The sequence below is a fragment of the Elephantulus edwardii genome, unplaced genomic scaffold (assembly GCF_000299155.1).
Source record: "Elephantulus edwardii isolate Elephantulus edwardi_28Jun2011 unplaced genomic scaffold, EleEdw1.0 scaffold00037, whole genome shotgun sequence".
Classification (NCBI taxonomy): domain Eukaryota; kingdom Metazoa; phylum Chordata; class Mammalia; order Macroscelidea; family Macroscelididae; genus Elephantulus; species Elephantulus edwardii.
In genome coordinates, this window is record NW_006399787.1 from 4,893,415 (window position 1) to 4,913,306 (window position 19,892).

Sequence of the window (19,892 nt, forward strand, 5' to 3'; positions counted from 1 at the left end):
TAACAATGGTGACAAATAGAGATAGTGGATGTTTAAAATTGTTATTTTCAAAAAACTGTCTAAAACTTACAATGTTTGCATGACATATGAATTAGTGCCTGTAAAATAAGGTTTCCATGCAGCATCTAGCGATGTGGTTAAAGAGACAGAAAGATCCAGAGGAAGGATTTAATGGATTTCAGGTTCTTCTTGATAGTAAGTACTTGCAACGGCCAGGACATGCAGGAAGGAATTATCTGGGTTCTAAATCTTGACCCCAAATCCCAGCATCTAATAAGAGTATTTTTCTAAAGGTAGTAGTAAGAATATTCATCTAAGAATCCTTTAAAGTTCTATTTGTTGTTCATATTCTTCTTATAGCATGTGCCACTTAGCCGGATTTCATGTGAAGCTAATCCTCTGAGAAGTCAGATAACCACACTTTTCAGAGGTCCTAAAGACCATCCTTAGAGAGTGAAACTTGTCTGCCTTTCCATAGATCTGACTGGATCCTATATTAACTCAAAATTGCATCTGAGATGGTTAGACTCGCATATACCAACGTTCATCACAGCAGCATTATTCACCATCACAACAACATGGAAACAGCCAAGACATCCAACCACAAATGAATGGATTGAGAAGTTGTGGTACATTCATACAACGGAATACTACACAACACGCAGGAGGAATGATTTTGTAATTACTACCTAACTTGGGAGGGAGTGGAGAGCATTACTCTGAGTGAGCTAACTCAATCCCAAAAGGACAAATACTGTATAAAACAATTATTGTAGAATCAGTATGAGGATCCAAGGGGGGGAGGTGGGAATAGAGGGGTGTGAATGGGGGTTAGGGTGTTAATCAAAGGGATGCACAATTTGATAGGTGTGTGTGGTGAAGGAAATGGGAAGGATCTTTTGGGAAAAATAATGTATTCAAAATTTGTAAATAAATCATAATAAAATAAAAAAGAATAAAGCAAACCTAAAGTAAAAATTGTCTTATCATTTACTACTTACGCATAACTATCTAGAAGGAGAATCGATGCCTCTGAGCTGTGGTGCTGGAGAATATTGAGAGTACCATGGACTGCTAGGAAAACAAAGAGATTCATCCTGGAAAGGGTTAAACCGGGTGGCTCCTTGGAGGCAAGGACTCTGAGGCTCCATCTAACACACTTTGGACATGTTGCAAGGAGGGACAGGTCCTTGGAGAAGGACATCATGCTTCGGAGGGAGAAGGGACAGCGTAGGAGGGGAAGGCCCTCTATGAGGTGGATTGATTCAGTGACTGGGATAATCGGGATGGGAGTGTCAGAGACAGCCCAATTGGCACAGGACAGAGCAGAGTTTAGGGCTGTTGCACAGAGGGTCACTACGAGTTGCAAGCGACTCGATAGCACATAACAACAACAACAACAATCTTAGTAGTAAGTTTGACATTTACCTCACTACCTTCATATACTCTACTACTCTCAAAAAGGAATGATGGCATAAAAGAAAATCACCCAGCCTTAATCTACTCATAATAAAAGTAATGCTGTTTTTAAATATATGTTCTACTCACAAAGACATTTATATGTGATCAGACAAAAAAGAAAAAAAAAGTCACAATCAATGTAGCCAATGCTAGAAATGAGGAAGACCTTAAATGTAATACTTAGATATAATGAACTTCTCTATACATTAAAAATGGAATATTTTCTCTTAAAAATTTAAAACCTAGTCATCTTTCTATCCAACAGCTCTCTAATTTACCTTTCACTGTCACAAATGGAGATATTTTCTTTTTAAAAAAGATCAGTTTGCTACTCCTAGACAAACATGTACAAAATTAAATATAAAAAATGATATCCAACCCCAAAATACTTCTTTAAATTGGCTTCAATATGAATTCACACAGTCATATTACATTATTTTAAAGAATACATGATATATTAGATATATATGACTCTAAAGAACAGGGTCATCTCCTCAACCACACACAAAATAACCGTTTACAATTAGATTGCATTTATAGTTCATGACAGCATTCTAAAAAACACCATTTAAATTATAAATATGAATCGATCCATAGAATAGTCTATACTCAATAATTGGGCAAAGCCATTATTTCACTGAAATCTCAAGAAGTTGGACAAAAGCTTCTAATTTCTTGGTGGTCATAGCCTCAATGTATAATACATTACCACATTTCTGTTATTTAAGCCAAAGACAAACTATGTCACCAACACATTTATGCACAACATCTCTGCTCTAACATAAAATACCCCCTCAATTCCTAATTTTCTCTTTATTCCTCTTCCTTCATTATTTCTTTTTCCATTGACTTATTTCCCCTTTCTGCTTTCTTTGCAGGTTTCCCACATGACCTTTGCCAACATGTTTTTAAATCAGTGGTTTCTAACTCTACTGGTGACAAGAGGGATAACTCTCAATTCTGATGCCACCAAGCTACCAAGTGATACCACATAAGTAGTTGCATAACCATCAGAAAGGTAACTTCATTTTGACAATAGCTACAATCTAAAATAACAAATTAACAAATAACAAATTAATTCTAGAGATTAAAGTTTATGTACAAATAATGATTTATTACATAGAGAGGCAATTACCTAGATTAAAACAACCTAGTGCTAATTATAGAAAATAACTTTTTCCAAGTAATTTTAAATGCAATTATTGAATACAATGATAGCTATAGCAAAATTTTAAAGAAGATATCATTTTTATGTTTGAATTGCCTTGAAAGTTTATTTCTGAATTTATAGCCCATATTTTGCGTTCTTAAATATATTTATCTCTATATCTTATACTTGAAATGCACTTGCTCTCATTTCCTTACAGTCATCGGGTTAGAGACAATCTAATCTACTTTCCAGCAAGGATTAACCAAGCAGTTTCACTAAACAGGTAACAGTTACTAAACAGATTAACTCAACAGATGACAGTTCATTACCATCATCATCTAAGACCAGCAATCCTTCTACCATCAAAAGACTCAACTGCACTATTTACAGAATAAAAAATTAAAAACACATCCACTGAAACGTGAATATCTCAGAAATATTTTTTGAAAAATAAGAAAATGTGACTTTCACCAACCAAGTCCTTCATCATAGAACAACAAATTGTCCAAATCAAATAATGTTATCAGTCCTCATTATGGACTGAGATATAATTTGCTCATAAAAAAAATCAGAAAACTAGAAAGAGCTCCAGTTAAACTTTATCGTAAAATATTGCATGACCCTGAACAAAAGGTGAGCTGAACAAGGACAGAAAATCCATACATACCTTCTGAAGACTGTGCTTATACACCATTGTGGCACTGACTTACCTTTTGCCTTTACTGAATGTAGAGTATCTTCTTGAGTACTGTGATATGTGATATGACATGCATTTGTGTACATAAATAAACAAACATGTACCACTATTCACTGGGGAAAGATCTATGCAAACACATTGGGGGGGGGGGGAGGAAGGCCACATTGCACAATTTCCTAGCTGCTCTGAATATGTCCATATAATAACAGCCTTTTCCAGCATGGACTGATATTTCCAACTCATAACTATGAAAACAAGATTTTAGATAACGTCAAAGAAAATTAGAGTAATATGATGACAAAATGTTCTGCAGCCTTCATGTTCTTTTCATTACAGGAACAGAGGCAGATGCACACATTTGGTTCAAAAGGTATAAAAAAAATTCTTTTTACATGTCAAATTCCTCACTTAGTGTATTTTAAAAGACTAACAAAAATCTGCCAATGAAGAATAGGAAAGAGAGCTAACAAGAGACAGCTCTACATATAAATAACTTTGAGAAGTCGTCAGCAAATCAAATGGATGTGGTGAAGCTAGCTTTGTAATTGCCACCTGCTCCAATGTAGGCAAACTATAATAAGCATTTATTATTTAATCAGAGAAATCAATTCATCTTGAAAAAATAGAAGGTTAATTGATTGTTAGTTTGGATTATTTCTACCAACAAGGCTACCTTGGAATATCAAACATGGGGCAGATACCACCAGGTAGGACTTTTCAGTAAATTTCTTTGCTGCATAGAAATTTCAAGTGTTTACTGTTTTTTTAAAAAAAGAGCAGGCTACAAAAATAACACAAAAAAGAAATGAAAACACAGTTTTGTAAATACCTACAGCTTATAAGCACCATCACCATCAGGATAAGAATCACATTCCTGACATCAATTTCTTCTTAGAACTAGAGCAACTCTCTTCTAATATGATTAAGACACGCAGGTGTACACACACAAATATGTTTACAAAAAAGGCAATATGTACATACACAAACTAACAATTTGTATATAAGCCAGATAGATACCAATGTATTTAACTAGATGGGATCATGGTCATGAAAGTATTTTGAAAAGATTTTAAACTTATCTAATTGGAGGAAAACCAAAACACATTCTGTAGTCAAGGATGGCATAAATCCATTTGGAGAAAAACTGATTGTATATATATCAATGCTTCCAATCTCTTGAAGCCTATTATACGAAAATATTTTAAGTACACGCAGTAGTTAATAACAACGAATTAGTGCTACTTTGCAGCACACATCAAAATCCTATTATCAGTTTACTGTAGTATAATGTCAAAGATGTTTTGCTCTGTTTATTTCTACGCCTAGAAAGGTATAGAATATACTGTATATTAAAATATTTGACTAGCTAATAGTAGATCTAGATCACATCTGTTTCAATTTACTTGCAAATTTGACTCAAAAGACAGACTTAAGTAGTGGAATTTGTTTGCAATCTGAAACTGTCTGTAATTAATATGGCATTCTCACTACATCCCAGGCTCTTACATTTGTATTCCACAGAAGTTATCTTGGGCATTATTGAACATGTGATCACCCCAAGCATCTTCATCATTTGAAAAGATGAAGATATTCTCTACACTTAGTTGGTTTTCTACATTAACTATTTCCATAAGCATCCCTAAATTGTAGGCAATGAGAATCGAAGTCTCAAAATTGTTATTGACATGACTTAATTAATGAGAAACTGAATTCTTTCAAAATCTTTTTTCTTACTCTTTTCTCATGCATAGCCATTTTAATCTTAGTGGAAAACAAAAGGGGTAAAGAAGATGAGGAAATATTTAGAAATGCTGAACAAGAAACATTGTTTTGTTCTTCCCATGCAAGTACTAACCCTGTATTGTTCAAATTTCTGAAATAGAAAATTGAAAATTGTTCATAAATGCTACAGGACAGTCACTCTCTTACATATTGTCACTCAGTTTTCTCCAAACTTCTGCACTCCTTGAAATATTTCCAGGTATAAAAATACTACTCACGATCATTGCACTGGTTCCCAGAATAGGAGGTCATGGAGCAGTCGCAGGTAAAGCCTTCCCACTGCTGCATGCAGACTCCCTGGTTGGCACATGAATCTTCTTGGCAGGTGGTACTGGGGCCTGACAGTGCACAAGAAGAGGAAGAGAGAAGGAAAAAGGGGAGAAGAATTAAGAATGACGCAAATCCAAAGCAAAACCAAGCTAAAACCAAACCCCTTTGCTACAAAATTGATCCCAAATTATCATGGTCCTATAGGTCAGAGTAGAACTGACCCAAAAGGTTTCCAAGGCTGTAAAATATTTACAGAAGCAGATTCCCATGTGTTTCTCCCTGGAGTGGCTGCAGGGTTTGAGATGCTTTCAGTTAGCAATCAATCTTTTAACCACTGTGCCACCAAATTAAAAATAAAAAAAAAAAATAAAACAAATCCATTGCTGCTGAGTTAAGGTTGACTCATAGTAACCCAACAGGACAAGATGTAACTGCCTCCTAGGGTTTGGAGGGTTCTTTATTGAAGCCCATTGTAACGTATTTCTCCCTCAAAGCAGGTGGTGAGTTCCAACTGGCAACCTTTCAGTTAGCAGTTGGGTGTTTTAACCACTGCACCACCAGCGTTCGTTAAATCCAAGCACCTGACTTCATCATTCTCATGCCCCGGAACATTAGAAGACAACCACCAAAACTTTCGAGTTTGTATCATGCAACAACAATTTAGTAACACACCAAGGACAACAGAAAATACACACTTAGCCACAAATTATTAACTGTTACACACAAAAGGGAGAGGGCTGAACACAATGTTCTCTTTTAGTAGACTTTCCTAAGAAGCATCATCGCTACCATGCAACTGGACAGAGATGTCATTTGGAACATGGTCTTTTAAATGTATAATGCAAAGGCAAAAAGAAAATGGACCCCATGATTCATACAAATTAATTTAGATTTTTATTTTAATCATGAAACTGAAAATCTCTAAAATCTACTTTGTGACTTTAAACAGGTGGATGATGATGATGATAGTTATGATGACATAGCAGCCAACTTGTAAATACTGATGTTTTTAGGTGATAGGCATTGGATATTAAACACTTTGCCTTTTCATTATGCCCTTCCAAATGGTAAGGAGTTTTTACAGGTGAGAAAACTGATCCCTGCGTAATAAACTAATTTACCCCAAGTTACACAATTAGTAGTTAAATGTCTTGGTATCAAACTCAAGCAGACTAACCCTGATATATGTACTGTAAACTAGTACTGGAGTCATTCTCACCATACAGTCTCCAGACCAGGAATACTTGGTATTTGTTAGAGATTAAAATTCCTAAACCTCATCCCAGACTAGTGGAAGCAGAAACTCTGGGACTGGAGCCCAGAAATCCGTGTTTTCACAAGCCTCTCGGCGAGTCTGATGCATCTCAAAGTTTGAAAACTATTGCAATACACCATATTGTTGGTGTACACATTTTAGCAGTGTTCTCAAAAATGAAGTGTGTGTGTGTGTGTGTGTGTGTGTGTGTGTATATGTGTATATATATATCACAAGAAAAATGTAATTATTTTATGTATCTCCTTCTTGTTCTCATAATTATCAAGTTATCAAGTCAGGCTCAAATCATAGCTGCCCCTTCATTGGGTTTCTGAGGATGGAAATAAAGTAAGAGATTGCCTCTCTTTCTCTTGTGGAGCTACTAGGTGAATACAAACTACCAGAAACACAGCCTTAGACTTAACAGTGCAACTCCCCACTCCCTAGGTCACCAGGGTTTTCTAGTTTAGTTATAAAAAGAAGATATTGGAAATTGAGTTCATGTTTCTTATTTTATACTTTTATTTCTGTTTCTATTTTTGTACCCTCTCTGTATAAATAATATTTCTATTACAGCCTCCTATATGGACTGAAGCTAAATGTCAAGAAAACAAAGATTCTCCCCACTGGGCCAATTGGCAGCATCAGCATGGATGGTGAAGAGATTGAGATAGTTAACAGCTTTCATTTACTTGGCTCCACAGTCAACTCTTGGTAACAGTAGCCAGGAAATCAGGAGACGAATTGCATTGGGGAAGTTTGCTGTGAGGGACCTCTCAAGAGTACTGAAGAGCAATGATGTCAGGCTGGAGACTAAGGTGTGCCTGATCCAGGCTATAGTCTTCGCAATTATGTGCTATGCATCAGAGAGTTGGACAGTGAATAGGGTTGATGGAAAGAGAATTGATGCCTTTGAGCTGTGGTGCTGGAGAAGAGTGTTGAATATACCATGGACTGCTAGGAGAACAAACAGGTTTGTCCTGGAGAGGGTGAAGCCAGAATGTTCCCTGGAGTCAAGGATTCTGAAGCTTCATCTGACATATTTTGGGCATGTTGCAAGGAGGTCCTTGGAAAGGGACATCATGTTTTGGCAGAGTGGAGGGGAGGCGAAGGAGAGGAAGACCTTTGGTGAGATGGATCGATTCTGTGACTGGAGCAGTGGGAACAAGTGCATTTGAGATGGCTAGGTTGGCACAGGATAGAACAGCATTTAGAGCTCTTGTACATAGGGTCTCTGTGAGTCGCAAGTGACTCGATGGCACATAACAACAACAACTTTTATTTAGAACCAAAATTGCTTCTTTTCTGTTCTGTATGCTTTATTTGCAAAACATATACAGATATGTTGTTGTTTTTCCTGTTCTTGTTAAGTGCCAACCAGTCGACTACTAATGGTCCTTATATGTAATTTATAAATATAACTAATTAAGGAGTTCTGGTGGCATAATCCACAGGTAGTGGCTTTGCTAACCTAAACACCATGACTCTCTACTGGTGGGAACCTGTCAGCAGCTGCACTTGGGAAAGGTGGATAATCTACTCTCTCTCAATCTCAGAAATCCATTGGAGGATGAGCTTTGTGTCAGTTCTATTCGACGACACTGTATTCTTTTAGTTCCATGTGGGAGGAACCCTTGACAGATTTTACTTCTCTCCTTCCCCTTCTCTTGTTGCTGTTGAATTGACTCACAGCTGACTTTCCAGCCATTTCTCAGAGGCTATAAATTAAACAGAGGGAGACCGTTCATCTTTCTCCTGAAGATCAGCTGGTGGATTTGAATCACCTGCTTTCTGAGTTGGCAGAACAGCTTGTTATCCACCAGGCCACCAGAGCCCCCTATTTTACTTATGTGGTTGTGAACCGATCGATCCATGGCTGACCCTCCAGCAGGACAGTTAATGACATGGGAAGAAACTGCTCATCTTCTTCCCACGAAGCAGCTGGTGGACTAGAACTATGTGTCTTTGGGTTAACAGTGCAACACTTTACCACTTAGCTGCCAGCACTTCCTGTTTTAATTATGAGAGTTGTTGTTGTTGTTGTTGTTGTTGTTGTTGTTGTGTACCATTGAGTTGAAACTGACCCATTCATTACTGACTCTCCAGTGGGTTTTCCGAGGTAGCAAATCACATGGGAGAAGACTGCCTATCCTTCTTCCACAGAGCAGCTGGTGGATTGGAACCACGTACCTCTGGGTTGGCAGCTTAATTCCTTACCACTAAGCCAACAGAGCTCCTCTACGTATGAGAGTAGACAATTTAAAATATTTGACTGTTAGCGTTTGCACTTCAGCGTTTGCTCATTTCATTTTGAATCTCTGCTAAGAGTTTGCATTTCCACTCCACAGACTGAACAGAATATCATTTTAAATAATATTTTCAGGTGACTATTATAAATTTCCCTGGTGATTCTTAGGCATATATACTCAAAGGTGATCAACAACAACTGTATATATAAAATCTCGAGTCGAGGCTGACTCATAGCAACCCTATGAACAAGAGGTGAAGTCCCTCTATAGCTATTGACATTTATCAAAATTCATAGCATTTCCGGAGGCAAGTTGCTTAGGAAGTGGATGCCATTCCTGCTTCCAAAAGATATAAAAATTAAAACAAAACAAAACCACAACACCTCAAACCAACACACAGTAATGTAGGGAGCTCTGATGGCCTAGTACTAAGGACCTAACCTGTCAACACAGACACGCTGTTTGAATCCACCAGGTGCACCACAGGAGAAAGATGGGCAATCTCCTCCCATCGTGGTCAACTCAACAACTCTCTCTCTATGTATATGCCAGAGAGAGATAGTAGTGGCCATATCCTAAGGACCAGACCGTGAGAGCTTCCTAGTGTCTCGGTGTGTTAATGTGTGTGTATGAATTAACAGGGTATTTTATTAAATGGTAGATCCTGACTCAGTAGAAAAGGTAAATTTTCATGAAATGGTCAACTCATAAAAAAGAAATTTGCAATTAAAATTCTTCTTTAGATCCGCCTGACCCTCTATTTAATCACACTGTCTTTCTTCCCTCGTATTTTCTGCTTCAGCTGTAGGACTAAAGGTAAATGCACACTTTTGGTATTATTTGCATGAATAGGATACAGCTTAATATTCAGGAAAATCTCTTGCATTTCTCTGCGTTCCTCAACAAAAGACGTAAGGCCTTTGACTCATCAAATGCATTAGTCAGCCATCTGATGCAAACAAGTGCTTGATAGAATAGAAAATATACCTATTGCACTAAGTGCCTATTTCACAATTCCTACGCTGAACATCACACAGGTTCAGAATATTGAAATGTAAGCCAGCAGGATGCAAAGGATGCATATGCAGAGGCAAGAATGATCACAAAAGGTTCTTCAGGGTGGCACGACATTTTTATTTATTCACGAAGGATGGAAACAGTGCCGACCATCATTCCTAATACAAAGCTATTTGGAGATGACATAAGAAAGTTCAAGACAATTACGAATGCCAGAGGAACAGTAGTGCTGCTGGGTTTGTACAGCTCCTATTTGCTGTGCAGCTCCCCCATGTAGAGATGAAAGGAAGTACATGGTCATGTTCTCAGTGGGTCTTCAACTGGAGCATTGTGTGGTACAAGTTTCATTAACAATGGCAAATCAGGACAACCTCTTTCAAAGCATAAAAGTCCCTGAGAAGTCCACAGGGCTCCTTGACCAAACAGCTCTCACCAGACAATGGGCTAGTAATTCAATTGTGCTCAAGGATTAGAAACATATGGGCAGCTTTCCCCTGAAAAGCAGAGAACAGCAAAATGTTTGGGAAAATTCCATAATTATACGTATGTCGATTGAATCTGAAGACAACGACTCTTCTATGCCTTTCCCATCCTTTGTCACTAGTCAAATTGTAACCATTTCCAAGGATCAGCTTAAATTCTTCTCATATGAAACCTTCACCAGTAACTTCAAACAACAATTATCCCCCTTCTCAGGAGCTATGCAGTGAGTAGCTGCATCACTAATTTTTAAAATTTGATAATATTTGATTTCTCATTTTCTTACACATTGCACTGTCTTCTGTTTGTATAACTCTTTAATTGTTTCATTTGACTATTTCTCTTTCCCCCAAAGATTTACTACTGCCTGCTGTTTGACATCCTGTAACATGTTTTGATCCTGTCCACGTTACAGTAAGACTGCTGGGCCAGATAGAGAATGTGTTTCGGTAAATGTTGAGATGTTCTGAAGTATCGCTGACTCTCACTTGTCTAGGCTTCTTAAGTCCTAAAACAGCGTGGAAGCTCTCCTGTGCTCTGCACAGTGTGCAACCTGTCCAAATTGTCAAAGGTTGTCAGGAATTGGAATAAAGTAGAAATTATAGGTTGTTTCCGTATACCACAGAATGATTTCACATGCATTTAGGAAGATTGTCATGTAGAATAAGACACTTTTCAAAAACTAAAACCACTGTAATTATCTATGGATGGCTTCAGTGAGGACCAGTCCCTCTTACCACTGATCCAGTGCTTCAAGCCCATTGCTGCCTCTTCTTCTTTGTATTACGGGCACTCTCAAGACTGAAATATCCTTCCTTCAGATTTTTCAATAACTGTCTCATTCTTTGCATCAAGTTTTGACTCAAAATGGGCTGTTTCCAGATTATTCTACTTAAGAAAGATCTCATTTACATTTTTTCTCGCCATTATATATTCTTGTTTATTTAATGAATAACATGAAAATGCAATTAAATTATTTGTTACAATTATTATTGTCCATTTCATTCTACTGAAATACAAACTTTTTGAGGGCAGAAATCTTATTAATTTATTCATATACTCCTTAGTATAGCATAGGAGTTTGGAAAATATTATTGAGAGAGAAGGAAAGTCATCATTTTATGGTTTAAAGGTGTGTGAGGGAGCTCTGGTGGCCTAGTGGCAAGAAGCTGCACTGCAATCCCAGAGGTACATGGTTCAAATCCACCAGATGCTCAGCTGGAGAAGGAGGGGCAATCTCCTCCTGTACCAGTCAGATCTGATTTGGCAGTACACACAAAAAAATAATAAATTTTTTTTTAAAAAAGGTAAGTGTCCTTCTAGAACTTTGAATGTTTGACTTTCTGTTAAAAATGTTCCTTTTCATTCCAGATATACTTAATCATAAGTTACATTCCCACAAGATCTCCACTTTATTCTTATAGATCCCAAGTAATATGTGGAGTCAATAATTGGGAATGATATGAAGATGTAGACACTGATTCGGTATATTTGAGATAAAAAGGAAAAATTCTCTGCAAAACTCCAAATCTGAATATACCAGTTCAAACTCCTAATTTTTACGAATCACAATTAACTCCTAGAAATTACCACTATCAGCTCTTGTAATCAATCCTTTATTTGCAATCAAACTTTTAATTTTTTTAAGGCTAGTACACGTGATATTTAACTGACAGTCTTTCTCCCTCTAATTTAACTGCTCACTGTTGTTGAGTTACTTCTAGCTCACGCTGACCTAGTACGTTTCCAAAGCTATAAATCACAGCAGAAGACTTCCCACCTCACTCCCTCACAGTCACTGATGAATTTCAATTGTTGGAGACACTCAACCTTACAGTCAGCAACACAACTCCCTACAATTCACATACATCATGCCAACTTGTTCAAATTAGAGGGACGATTCAGTACCATAACTAAAAAATTTGAAATATTTAAAATATTTCATCCTTCAGTAGATCATAAAGAAATAATGGCTAACATTAAGAATGGGAATCCCAGAACACTTAATTGTTCTCACATGAAACTTATACCTAGAATAAGAGGCTGTTGTGTGAACAGTACAAAAGAACACTACACTACATGTTTTAAAATTAAGAAAAGTTTTCATCAGGGTGGTTATCCTCCCTCCATACATATTTATGTACTGAGTAAATCATTTAAGTTCTGAATTCTGTGAAGAAGAATGTGGGATCAGGATTGGAGGAAGACTCATCATAAACCTATACTATGCAGATGATACAACCTTGTTTGTTGAAAATGAGGAGGACATGAAATGCTTGCTGCAGAAGATCAAAGAATATAGATTGTGTCTCAACATCAAGACAACAAAAATTCTCACCACTGGACTGATAGGCAACATAATAATAGATGGAGAAACAATGAAACTGTCAATGACTTCATCTTCCTTGGTTTAACAATCAACACCCTTGATAGCAGCAGCCAGAAGACATAATGTACTGAGAAAGTCTGCAGTGAGGGACCTTTCCAATGTACTGAACAGCAATGATGTCAGTTTAAGGACTAAGGTGTGTCTGATTCAGGCCATGATCTTGAATGTCATTTACTATGCAACCAAGTGTTGGATAATTAATAAGGAATAAAAGAGTAAAGAGAATTGATGCCTTTGGGCTGTGGTCTTGAAGAAGAGTAGTAAATATTCTATGAACTACCAAAAGAAGCAGCAGATTTATCTTGGGGAAGGTACAGCCAGAGTGCTCCTGGGAGGCAAAGATGAGAAAACTTTATCTCACTTACTTTGGGCATGTTGCTAGAAGTCATTCCTTGGAGCAGGACATCAAACTTGGAAAAGTGAAGGTCTAGTAAGAGAGGAAAATCCTCAACCAAATGGACTGAAACAGTGACTGAAACAATGAGTTTGAGTATGTCAGAAATTGTAAGGATGGAACTGTATAGGAGAGGGTTTAGATCCTTTGTTCATAAGATCACTATGGGTCATACTCAACTCAATGGAGTTTGGGAATTCCTGCATAGAGATGGTGTGTAAGACTTTACATTTGGTATATAACCATCCTTCACTGAAATAGTTGCCTAACCTTTCAAGAAGCTATGTTGAATTTTCTTTGTGTGGTGTTTCTGTTGTGTACCATTGAGTTGGAACCTCTCATAGCTAACCCTCTGGGGGTTTTCAGAGGCAGTAGAATGCAGAGCAGCTGGAGGATGTGAACCACATCTTTGGGGTTGCAGTGCAACTTCTTACCACTAGGCCACTAGAGCTCCCTTTCTTTGTAAAGCAAGGAGAATTAACAGACAACAAGAATGCGGGAAAGATCTGGTGTGAAAAACAATGAATTCGAACTTTGTAAATATACCAGTATAAAATAAAGGTTTTTTTTAAAGAATATGCACACAAAGACTAAGTAAGTTGTCAAGAATGTTATTCATTTGGTTTCTGACTCGCAGGCATGTTTTCAGTTCTATAGAAACATTGTCATGTTTTTGTTTTATTTTTCCTTCAACTGATAACTCGGATGGTTGCAACAAATCTCTCATCATGCTTCTGGAATTGGGATACTTTTTCTCTTTACGAACCAGCCTATACAGTCATTTCATGTAGGTTACTGCTAAAACCCACCTTCACAGTACATGCAAACGGATTCAATCAACTCCTCTTCTTGGTCTACGAAATCAATAGTGACAGAGTGTCTTTTATTATTTGTGGTCCCTTGTGATAGAAATGCTGCCTGAAGCACAGAGTGCTACTTGTATCAGAGCCTATTTTCCTTCTGTTATTGCGCAAGTAGAACTTAACCAGCCCAATGCTTCAAACACCCCAATTTAAAGTTGATGAATATTGTTAAAGTTGTGCCAGCTGGTCCTGGCCAGAAGAAGGGTGGGGATAGAGTGGCCTGGAGGCACATTCCATCTGGTTTCCCAATATCACTTTAACCTAGAAGGTTGAGCCTGACAGCTTGAGGGAAGGCAGAGCATGAGCTGCCTTAACAACACTCATCAACTTTAATGATAAGGAATGAGGAGTCTGTCAAAGGATTTTGACTTCCTGAATGTAAAAGGAATATGAAGCATCATTAGGGCAAAAAGAAGTGTCAACTAGAGGGTCTGCCTCTGTTCTATAGGGCACATCTGCCATCTGAGGAAGCTTGATGGGAACTATCACTCAAGTGACACTGGCAGCCAGCTTCATGTTCTACTACTTATGATTGCATAGCTCTTTACACTTCTCTGCTTTTATACTGTTTCACACAGGAAGAGTTGGGGAGTAGTAATTATATTGGAAAGAGGGAAAGAATATAGCTAAGAAGATTTATGTGTATATGTATGCATACATCATATGAATAAGTCTATGCAAAACCTTCAGGGATTTTTTTTTAAAAGTAGGATTCAGTAATTTAGAGTCTATAATTATCTTCATGAACAATCTACAGTCTACTTCTAAATTACAAGAATGAAAGAACTGAAACTTCAAGTTGTAGTCTTTATATTAGGATAACCTGTTGTTAACAGCATCAGTTTGCTTGGCTCCACAATCAACACTCTTGGCACCATCAATCAGGAAATCAAAAGATGAATTGCATTTGGAAAATCTGCTCTCAGGGACCTTGCTAGAGTACTGAGAGCAATGACGTCAATCTGGAGTCTAATGTGTGCCTGATCCAGGCCATGACCTTTGCAATTCTTTGCTATGCATCAGAAAGCTGGATAATAACTAAGGATGATAGAAGAGGAATTGATGCCTTTGAGCTGTGGTGCTGAAGAAGAGTACTGAATATCTATGGACTGCTAGAAGAACAAACAGGTTCATCCTAGAGGGTGAAGCCAGGTTGCTCCTTGGAGTCAGGGATTCTAAAGTTCCAATGTAATTTATACATTGGGCATGTTGCAAGGATGGATGAGTCCTTGGAGAGGGACATCATGCTTGAGAGAGTAGAGGAACAGCAAGAAAGGAAGACCCTCAATGAGATGGATCACCTCAGTGACTGGAGTCATGTGGGTAAGTGTGATAGAGACAATGAGGTTGGCTGATGATAGAGCAGGGTTCAGAGCTGTTGTACTTAGGGTCACTATGAGTGGCAAGCAACTCAACAGCACAACAACAACAACAACTTAGACTTTACATTGTATAGTTTTATATTAGGATAGCTAGCTTAAGACTTTGGGTTGTATAGTCTTCATACTAGGATAACCTACTTAGACTTCGGGTATAGTCTCTACACTGGGACAACCTAGTCAGAGTCAGGTTGTCTAGTCTCTATATTAGGATAACCTACTTAGACTTCAGGTTGTAGTCTTTACATTGGGCTAACCTACTTACACTTCAGGTTGTCTAGTTTTTACATTAGGATAGCCTAATTAGCGGCATAGGTGTCTCGGTCCGTTCAGTAAAGCTGCTTCTATACCTCTGAAAGTATCACTATACTCATAGTGTTAAGTCCCCCTTGGCTTCTCTGAAAAGAATCAGTTAGAGACAACATCAGATCTAAATGGTGGAAATCCAATTCACCGATATTTAATTTAAAATAAGAAAGCAATGATCCTTTAAGCAGCCCAGGCCTTTCTTCGTCTAAGGCCAACTGAGGAGAAAATATGCTCATTCTCATTTCCAAGAGATGAGGTAAAGCCCAAGCGCAGGTTCCTAAGTGTTATTACAAAGCATCATCGGCAGAGAGACCTGAGGCTGCTTTATTCCCCAGATCATCTTGGGCTTTGGCTTGAAGGCAGGACTTATGCCTTGCTGAGGCTCAACAATGCATTGAAACTGCTCTTAACCGGAATGATCAAGTGATACAGTTTCTTTTCTCAAATGGAGATTCAAAGGAAAGACACATGATGTTGGTGAGGAATGAAAATGACTAACAATAAAATCAACATGTGGGCAGTTTCAATAGCATCCAATTTTCTTCAATCTTATCAAACCTCTCATCAGACATTGGGAATAAGTCATAACGACCTCGGAGTTGATTGATACTGAGGAAACTTCACCAGACCTTTGTCTACACTGGTTTTTGAGCAGTGTTGTACTGATAAATGCTTAACAATAACCACTGAAAGAAAACTAAAACAAAGCCTTGATAAGGGTTTTTTTTTTTATTTTTGCAGTGTACAATAGTTGTACTATAGTCAGTTTCAAACTCTAAGAGGATGTCAACCGACTTGAAATATCCCTGAGAATTTAACAATTCACTCTCCTGATCTGAATTGAACCAGTGCCAACACACAACTGCCTTTAATAAGAAAATAACTGCAAAGTGTAACAACTCATCACAAGGGAAGTGATTTACTCACACAAAATCTCCAGGACCACAAAGAAGTGGGGAGGTTTGCTTCTGTTGGGGTATTTTTAGGTGTGGGAGAATAGCTTTCTTGTGCAATCCATCCTTTTTTCAGAGGATGCTTGGTTTGTAAAGGTCAAATAATTAGGTCAGTCTCTTTTTTAAAAAATTCCGGGCTCTCAAAAGTCAGTGCTGTTTAAGAAAATGTAAACTGAGGCCTAATTTACTGTTTTTGGTTATTTTCTAAGCACAGATGTAGTAGTTTGTTGGGACAATAAAATCCATTTAAAAAGAAGAGAAAGATGGCAAAGGAAAGCAAGAAGGGAAAGAGAGGAGGATTTCAAACTCTACCTAACACTAAGACACATGAGTCCAATTGTGTTACTCTTCTTAGTTGCCAACAATTCCAGTTAACTCTCATGCGCAGAGTGTCACTTCATCAAACAGGTTTTGAAGACTGCAACTCTTTGATAGCTTATTTCCAGGTTTTACTTACAAAACAAAGTCATGATAAGTATCTTGTTTTTAATTTTTGCAGTGTACATTATTTGCACTATAGTCAGTTTATACTGACTATACTATAGTCAGTTTTAAGGTGTCTCTGAGTGGGCTTGAATCGCCAACCTTTTAGTTAATAGCTTAGTGCTCAATCACTTGTACAATATGGGGACACTTTTCTTTAATAGATGTACAAATTCCATCCAGAGCTTTATGAAATAGTGGGAACACTGTCTACCAGAAAGTCCACCTATTAAAGCACTCTTAGACATTCCCAGTCTTACACTATATAACATATCTGTGAACAAGTCATATGTTTTCACATCAAGAACTAATACTTATTAACAATGTAAACTTGGACTAAAATCTAAACTCTCAGAGCCCAAGTTTCCCCATCTGTATGAGGATAAAAGGGTTATAGTTGTCATGTGAGGTATGATTTAAATGAGTTAACACATATGAGTGACTATAATATCACTCATGAACTAGAGTTAACAGTATCTATAAGACAAAGTTGTAGTCATAGTATAAATAACATATTTTTCAGTCTGTGATTATATCATATAAGTGCTTAATAAGGGACAGTATCAGTTCTACTGTAAAAAACACTCAAAGTTTCTCCTCCAATTAAAGCTGCCTGCATAGTTAGTCAAGCATTCAGAAACAACACATTAAGATGTAAACCCAAACTGTCCAAACAGAATATCTGATTCCTATATATTTACATATGATTCCAAGAATGGGGAATAAGAAGTGCATTGCAGGGAGAGCTTGAGGAGGGAGAGAGGGGGGGGGGAGAAAAAATTTACACTTTGATCTCTACAGAAGCAGAATGACGGGTCTTTCTCCACCTAAGAAGCTGAACAAGTTACAATCACCAACCTTATGGTTAACAGCATAGTGCCTATCTGCATATCTCTAACAGAGACGTTTCCACTCTGCCTTATGGTTAGTGGCTGATGTCCTAAGGAACTCTTTGAAATCAGAGCCTGCCTCTCCTCTATGTCTCTAGAACCTAGATGAAGACCTGATAAATAGCAACAGCTGGCACTCAACTTCTTCTAAATTTAACAATGAGGTCATTACAAAAGAGAAAAATGAAGAAACAAAACCATTCCAAGACAAGAGGAGTCCAGCTGCTCGCTAAAGTCCAGTGCCCAGTATGTTACTTGCTATACTTAATCGTTGTGTTCTTTTATGAACATCACTGACCCCTACACTGCAGACATCCTCATTTCTTTGTCCTATGTTCTTAAGTGTCCTTCACACATACTAGTAATTAGTACTATCTATGCCCACAGATAGTAGCTGAAAAGGCTAGCTCATGAGTAATGGTTTAAACCACAGTGTCAGAAAGAGAATAACTAAAGGCATTTGCATCCTAAAGCTCTTCTGCTTGAATGGAAAGAGGACACGGCAACCTAGAATAATTAAAAAGAATAACTGCTAGAATAACTGCTGCCACAAAGAGGCTTATGACGTTCGAAGAAAGGAGCAGAGTTTGTGTAAATGGGGAATAACTTTAAAGCCATACTGATGACTAGGCTGCTCCTACAAAAAATATTCCAGACTTTTCTGTCTCTAAACCTTTATCTATACTTTGGAAAACAATTTCCTTTAGGGAGAGAGGTTAGTGAATTCTTTGGCTGATTCATACAAACAATTTTTCCTCTCACCTAGTGATAGCAGTTGAAAGATTATTTGCATATATGGAGTATCAGGTATGTGAGAGACTCTGTGTTAGCTTCTGGGAAATCAAAGACCACATAGTTCTTTATATGCAAGAAGAAGTAGTCTAGGAGAAGATAAAATCGTCAAGATGTGACTAATACACTTGGTTATATGGACTTTGACAACTGTCAATTGTCTAAGATGTAGAGTGAGTCCTATATCCACCTGCCTTCGCTTAAAAAATATGTAGTGGACCTTCTTTTGACAATTAGATATAATGACCAAAAAATACTATCATTATCATTCGAAGGGTCTTAATAGTTTTTGTTTTGTTTTGAAATTGAAAGTCTGCCTTATACCTTCCAAGAACGCTAAGGCTCTAATTCAATAGATGCTATTTGGCATTCTTTAATTCCATGTGAATCTTTTAAGAGTAGATCAGGGCCAAAGAGTTATGGTCAGTGGCTACTAAGAAGTTCTGTTACTGAACATGTACTTAGTAAATAGACAGACACTTGTATCAATTACATATATGGTATTTGTATCTTCTAACAAGTGAGCTGTACTGAAGCAGTGAATGCTCTTTTAGTATTAAAAAAAAACAACACCAAAAATTAAAACAAAAAACACTTATAATAACTTTCTAGTCTATACATTTACAGATAGCTTTGTTTTCATAAATTCTAACAACTTAGCTGACTATGAATTCTGAAGAGACAATCGGAGATGCAGTTGTTGTTTGACCATCAGCCACAGGGCAGTTCAACAGAAAACCAGCCAAGCAGTGGCTGTCTCACAGAACAGAGACATGGGGTTTTTGTTTTATTCTTGGTTTCTTTTTGTTGTTGGTTTGTTTGTTTTTTTTAGGTTTGACAGAAGTTATTTCTATCTGCATATATTTCTATGCTGTAAATACATCCATATATAAAAAGAATTTTAATATATTCAAAGAAAAATTGATAATGCTTAAAATAATACAGGCAGCATTCTCTTTATGATGAAGTTACATGCTAACAACTCCATTGTAAACCAGCTCTGATGTAAGTAAAATTTTTTTCTTTGTTATTACTGCCTTTTTAAAAAATTTCCATTTGTTCATTGTTGTATTTTTCTC

General features: G+C 37.3%; 1 protein-coding gene across 4 annotated transcripts in view; it reads right to left on the minus strand.

The window, feature by feature from the left end:
- The window catches only part of NRXN3 (neurexin 3), a 2,203,380-nt gene that overhangs the window by 1,147,507 nt on the left and 1,035,981 nt on the right, over window positions 1–19,892 (minus strand). For all 4 annotated transcript variants that reach the window (XM_006884638.1, XM_006884636.1, XM_006884635.1 and 1 more), the window contains one exon: window positions 5,309–5,428. In XM_006884638.1, coding sequence (XP_006884700.1) covers window positions 5,309–5,428 — 120 coding nt within the window. The remainder of the gene's footprint in view (window positions 1–5,308; window positions 5,429–19,892) is intronic.